Here is a 6705-nt window from a genome sequence, read left to right on the forward strand (position 1 = left end):
ATGAATGTAAAGGCCCCATTTGGTGAAATCCCAACCAGCGCTTTGAAAGTGTTCTTGTTTTTGTAATTTGACCAAGTTCTGCTCTGAGCTGAAGGATTCCTCGGACGTTGAACAAAGATCTCTGTTGCATCAATTATGACTCTTGTGTTTGGGTATTTTAAACGGAAGGAAAGAGGCATATGCTTTTTTACTTTTTGCATTGATGGCCACTTAAGTAATGGTTTTAATTGCTGATCTAGGAAACACATCCATGTGGTGAATATGGAAGAAACTGTGGACTGAGACACGCCAAACAAAACTGAACAGAACATGGTGTTCAGGCCTAAACGCAGACGAAGTAGTGCCAAAATGAATTCTTCAAATAACTGCAGTTTTCTTTGTTTCCCAGGTCTCCTTAAATTTTCTGAGTGCCACTTTTTTTCATGACTTGATGATCTACGAGTCCAATACTTCATACTGGAAGCTGCGCCATTCAATATGTTGAACAAACCCTTTAAAAACAGAAGAGAAGGCAGCCCCAGAAAAAGTCGTACATGGTTGTCACACTTCGTTAGTTTATCTACTAAAATCTCTCGGAAAAGTTTGTCTTTGTTTTGAAGTTTGGATTCCACTTCCTTTCTTTGTCTTTCACTTTCATTTAACTGATTTTTCAGTATTGTGTTTTCCTCTTTAAAAGCCACTATCCTCTCCTCGAGTTGTTCACAATGAACCTACAAAGTTAAGCACACTTTAAAATTTTTTTAAACAAACATTAAAAATATAAGAGAATACATATTTGCTCAAACATCCTTTACATGTATTTATGTGACATCAGGGTTTGACACTAACTTTTATACCTTGGTGGACCGCAGGTCCACTGGTCAAGAATTTTTGGTGGACCTTCTCAAATTCTGGTGGACCTTCATTAATGTTTCAATTTTTTGTTGAATAAATTTATTCCATGCTATTCAATCAGGCTTATTAAATGTAATTACTTTGAACACACACTTTCTTCTACTTTACTGAATTTATTTCATTAATTTCACATCATCATTTCCATTAACATAGCATAAGACTTTTTTTGTAGCTCTATTAAGTCTTTTCTGCTTAGAGTAGCTTCAACTTCATCATAATCATTATCATCATCATCACACTCTGAAGGTGAAATATGAATCTCATCTGCCTCCTCTTCCTCCTGCATTTCCTCCTCCACAGCTTCCTGCACTTCCTCAATCTCCCCATCTCTACTAACTGTCACCTTTTCTCTTGGAATACAGCTTCTCTAAAGAATGATTAACATAAATGCATATAGCCAATATTTACATGCAAAAGGCTTAACTTATAAGCTGTTATACAATTCCAAATATTAACCAAATTAGCAACTTATAAAATAACCTTAAGTTCATCTTTGTAGAAAGGTCTCCTGGCCCTCTCTCCCCCTGCATACCACAAATGAATTGCAGGCAGGGGATCAAACTGATCAATTTCCTCTACTTCCAAGGAAACAAGCATCAGGTCACTCAAATTGGCTTCCCCCAATCTGGATCTCCAATCATTTTTCACAAGTTTCATACTGTAAGATGATCAATTATATTTATTTTTATATAAAAACAAACTTCAATAAGAAACCTTTAAATTGCTTATACAAATTCAAATTGGAATTTACCAGGAGAAGCCTCTTTCTGCATCAACTGAAGACCCTGGCAGAGTCAACAAGTAGTCTATTAGGTGAAAAAAGTTTGGAAAGTCACACCCAAAATCTGCATACAGTTGTTTCCAGGTTAAACTGGAGATACACCTGAAAATAAATAACTATAATTTGAATTGTTTATCTTTCTGCCAAAGAAAAATGTATTTACTATTGAAAATATAACAAACCTGTATTTAATAAGAGATGTCTTCAGTCGTGTCCATTCCAGCTCAATTCCCTCAATGTCAATTGATGGACAACATGCCTCCAGTGCTGGTCTTGTAGATGTGATCAGTTGTTGTAAATTTTCATCCCCAAAGTCTTTATTTCAAGAAATATTTGAAAAAATGTCTTTATTTATTTAAAATTAACAAGTCAGAATGATAAATAAATGTACATAATTTTGTTTATTGTTAGGTAACCTTAAAAATCATGACATGATAATGTTTTACCTGGATCATTAGTAAAATCTGATGGCCATTTCTGAATAAGTAGGATAGATGAGGCACTAAACATGCAGAGATCACCAGCAAATCTACTACTGATACTACTAATCAATGAGTCAAGCAATTTGTTTTTTCTCCCTTCAATGATATGCATGCTGTCTCCAGCCACCAATCTCAAGAATGGACCATTACTGTTTGTGTTTTTAATTTGAGGAAGAAAGCAGGTTAGCAAAGAGTGGTGCATATTATAGCAAGTGCTAACTATACTACAAAAGCAGAGAATAGTAGCAAAGGTACATGCAATATTAAATTAATTACTGTTGCAAGCATTACAAAAAGTAAACCAAAACCAGAGGTAAGTTAGGTGGGTAACAGGCTGAGTGATTAAATGACAGGTTTTCACCTACATGTACATGTAAGTGCAATACACATTAAACCCATGATGATTTATACCTTCTCTTAAACTTATCCAAAATTGCTTTTGCGCTGCCTAATTCACAGTAGATATCAGCAATAGTACTCTGTTGATCCTGAATCTTCAGAGAGACAGAGCTGAGGCTTTTGACCACATCCATCATAAAGTGTAACCACAAAATCACACTCTTATCCTTCAGAAGTTTCAAAAAGTTTCTTGCTTTGGCACTGGATTCTTTGGATGGATTCTGTTGCATCTAATTTAGATAGGGTATATAATGATTGTGAACATCACATTAAAAAAAATATCTCCAAGTAATATTCAAATCAAATTAAAATAAAAATTACACATGTTCATTGACTACACACTGCATGTATATATGTAATGTCAACATAACAAACTTGAATCTTCAAAAACGCTGTGTACCTGTTCCAGATGAAGCACAATGCCATCATAGCCAGTGATCACATGCTTCAAAGCCCTCTCAGTATGGGGTAACCACCTTGTTCCACCTACACGGGTTGGGACCAACATTTTTTTCGCAATGGAATCAAATGCTATCTTAAGATTTGCTCTGTTCAGTGAACTGTATCTAAATGCAAAAAAATAAATCCATTAGTTTATTTAATTTCATCTCCCTCATATAATAATTGTTTAATGTGGACTACTTTCTAAAACTAATCTAAAAAAAACCTTGTACTTACTTGTAGAACAGATATAAATTTAGAAGAAGGAGTTCACACTTCTTATGTATTGGAATATCTTTGGTGCCATCTTTGTACGCCAATTCAAACCTGAAAAAATTAGGCAGCATAGCATTTTAATTTGGATATTATAACTAAAGAATTTACATTCATATCATTATGTCAATGTTAATGAGTAAAAACATAAGATTTGTAGAAATCACCTGTGTGCTGAGCAGTGTATCCCCTTAAGAAAAGGCCTGTTCGTCATGTCGCTGATCATCTTGACAACGCCCCCTTTTTTACCCACCATAACCGAAGCTCCGTCGGTGCCCATGGCGACCACCTTGGAACGCCAAATGGGTCCAAATCTTGTATCCAATAAGCCTGAAATGGCTCTTGAAATCCCCTCGGCGTCAGCTTTGCTAACATGTTTTAGTCCAGCAAAGTATGTGAACACCTGAAGATAGTATACTTTTATTTATTATATATAAAGATATTTTTTCATATATTCTTAGTATATATATATATATAATATATCATTATGACATACCTCACAGTTCACAGATGCTTTAATATATACGATTTCGGTTTCCTTAGAAGAGGTATCAGTAGATCCATCCGATATAATTGAAAGGAATGAAGCATGTTCAACTTTCTCTTTCTGTAGATCTCTATGTACATCAGCTATAAATGACACAAACTGCTGGCAATACTTATCGGTTAGATAAGTATTGCCAATTTGCAAACCTTTTGCTTTATCTAACATGCAGAGTGTTACATAGTCAGTGTATGGTCTTCCTGATTTCGCAATACAGTGTGCATATCTGAATAAAAATGTTAACTTCTCCACAGCAGCCTTGTTTATCATCACAAGGGCTTTGGAAGCCGTTGATTCTGCTAAGGGTTCCTTCGAGGCATGTTCCCTTGCAAGGCTTCTGGTATGCACGTCCGACAGTTCGTGTTTTTTAATGACATCAATCTTAAAATTTTTGGTACCTGTTATAAAACTTCCAGGCGTCCCAGTTTGATATTTTGTGCACACATTGCATGTCATAATATCTTTGTCTGGATCATGCACTAACCATGGGAACGTGGACTGCCATGCCTTTTGGAATGAGCGGCATCTTTTTTCAGCCTCGTACTTTTGCTGCACTTCTTTTTTTTTTTTCTTCGGTTATTTTGCTTTTTTTCTTGGGGGGAGATTGAACTCCCAACCAATTTCGTAGCATTTTGTTATTTTAAGTTCAACATCCGGTAATACATTTTTCAACAAGTCGTACGAAAATTATTTCGCTTCATACAAGTATGAGTTACTTAGAGTAAAATACTTATTTCCGGTTGTCAATTACATCGAGATTGAAAACAAACAGGGAACAATTGTCATTATTAATGTAATTTTTATTATTAAAGCTTAAAATTTAAGTGGACCGACGGTCCACCTGGGTCCTGTGCATTGGTGGACCTTCCAAAAATTTGGTGGACTCGGGCCGCCGGTCTACCGTTAGTGTCGAACCCTGGACATAACATATGAAATAATGAAAAAAAAAAACAATTGCTCTGCTGTAAAAATACCTTCAGATGCCTATTTTCATGTTCCAAATTTGTTATTTGGGTGTCAGCATCTGCCCAGTCTGTGTCACTAAGATGAGATGAACCTGACACAGGACTCACTACATATGGGTGGTCATGTTGCATGATACCAGGTAGGGAATATGGTGTATCAGTTGTAATTGGAACTGTGAAAGAAAAATACAAATATAAAAAAAGCATATTTTTATGCATATGAAAATATACTGGTTATGATCTTTATGGGTATATTTGTTATCATTGATTATGCAAGTTTCTTTAATCCAGACATTTCTGATGATAGAATAAAAAATCACAGATAAATGACAAACTTTTTAAACAAAATCAAAGAAGTGTTATGTTTTTAGTTATTTTTAAGAAAACTATGTCTTCCAACCCTTTCCTCCTTCCTTGGCAGGAATAATGATTTCATGCTGTATGCCTTGATATAGCTCTGCCACTGGTACTGGCTGGACAAATACACTAGTCTGTGAAGTCCTTTGTTTTTTTCCTTCAGAGTGACTTTCATTTCTGCATGTAAAATGGTTGATTAACAGTTTTAGAGGCACAGTTGTTATTATAACATAATTCATACAATATAAAAAAGATATTTTTGTGTGTATCTTTCTAAATGAAATTTAGATATTGATAATTCATGTAAATTATATTGAATATATTCTTTAGGCAAAAAATTTATATGTACTCTTGTTTCCTGTCACTGAGCTACCATAACATTTTACCCTGCAACCCTAATTTTTTTTTTTTACATATTCATTTGGGGGGGAGGGGGGCTATTTTCCTGAAATACTAAAGTCAACCAACAATATTAACAGAGCTAATACATCTTAAGTGCAAAGGATACCTTTATTTTATAAATCTTTATTAATAAACTTGCTCTGTAAAGTGTAAACATACTGTTTTCTTGTTATTTGATAATACATATTCTCCATCCATTGAGCTTTGAAAATAATTTTTTCCCTACCTAGCTACCCTATTTTTTTTAATTTAATCCTATTTATTTTTTATCAGGGAACAGGAAACAAGAATATATTTTCTTTTGGCCTTAAAAGCTGATAATAGAAATATGGGTATCACATTTTTATGTAAAATTATCATTGATCGAGAAGCCAAAATACAAACCCCTGGGGAGATGAAGTACTGTTGTATTTTGAAGTCAATGTTTTCCTCTTTCCTTGACCCTGGGCCTGGTCATGCATGTAGTTATTATATTCAAATAAAGTTGGTATTGGGTTTGTGTCAGTGGGTCTTCCATCTACAAAATGCCTGGAGCATACTGCGTGCCAATGATCTGTGTTACTTGGTTTGAAATTTTTACGACGTACCGCATTTATCCACTGGCGCCGAAGTTTTGGATTTTTAGTTGCGGAAGGCAATACATAAAAATTGACAACATTTCCATTTTGATCTACCATATGCGGGTATTTACTGAGTCTGCTAGATTTCCTGGAGTCATTGTTACATCCCACGGCAATACAATGGTAATTTACCATGGTTATTTGCAGGTAAGACGCGGTTATTTGACATCATAAGACATGACAAGTTCAGCAGCGCGTCCTTGTTTACAAAATGTTGCCCAAGTTCACGCCAAAAACGAGATCTCGTTAGACACACTAAATATTAAAACCGCGACGGAATAAAAGACGAAATAATGGTTCCGATGTTGGCTAATGCGCTTCCGCCTAAAAAGGACAATTTCTTTTTTCAAATTTCACGTTTTTTGAATGCAGGTACTTTCTTTGCCATTTGCATAAAAAAATGGACAACATCTGAATAATTCAATTTCAATTTATTTACTGGCGTACAGTCAAGATATTAAGAAATCAAATGAAATGTAACAGAAAAAAGTGATTGCGGAAAAAATGAGATTAACCCAACCAAAATAGTAGCGCACATGTACCATTT

At 34.8% G+C, this 6705-nt stretch overlaps 2 protein-coding genes across 2 annotated transcripts; both read right to left on the minus strand.

Annotated features, from left to right (window-relative positions):
• Nucleotides 1-14: 14 nt before the first annotated feature.
• Nucleotides 15-6449, minus strand: LOC134271284 (uncharacterized; the record flags this gene model as incomplete). Its single annotated transcript, XM_062753511.1, has 4 exons — nt 5923-6449; nt 5180-5313; nt 4789-4952; nt 15-710 (listed from the first exon to the last, which is right to left on the minus strand). Coding segments are annotated over exons 1-4 (1365 nt in total), but the record flags the coding sequence as incomplete, so codon positions are not given.
• On the minus strand, nt 1016-1987 carry LOC134271285 (uncharacterized). Its single transcript, XM_062753512.1, has 4 exons — nt 1858-1987; nt 1646-1777; nt 1375-1552; nt 1016-1261 (listed from the first exon to the last, which is right to left on the minus strand). Exons 3-4 carry the CDS (start codon nt 1549-1551, stop codon nt 1022-1024), a joined length of 417 nt encoding a protein of 138 aa, XP_062609496.1. The 5' UTR covers nt 1552; nt 1646-1777; nt 1858-1987; the 3' UTR covers nt 1016-1021.
• Nucleotides 6450-6705: the final 256 nt, after the last annotated feature.

The sequence above is a fragment of the Saccostrea cucullata genome, unplaced genomic scaffold, assembly GCF_032062105.1.
Source record: "Saccostrea cucullata isolate Sc308-1 unplaced genomic scaffold, CSIRO_AGI_Scuc_v1 ctg11286, whole genome shotgun sequence".
Lineage (NCBI taxonomy): Eukaryota > Metazoa > Mollusca > Bivalvia > Ostreida > Ostreidae > Saccostrea > Saccostrea cuccullata.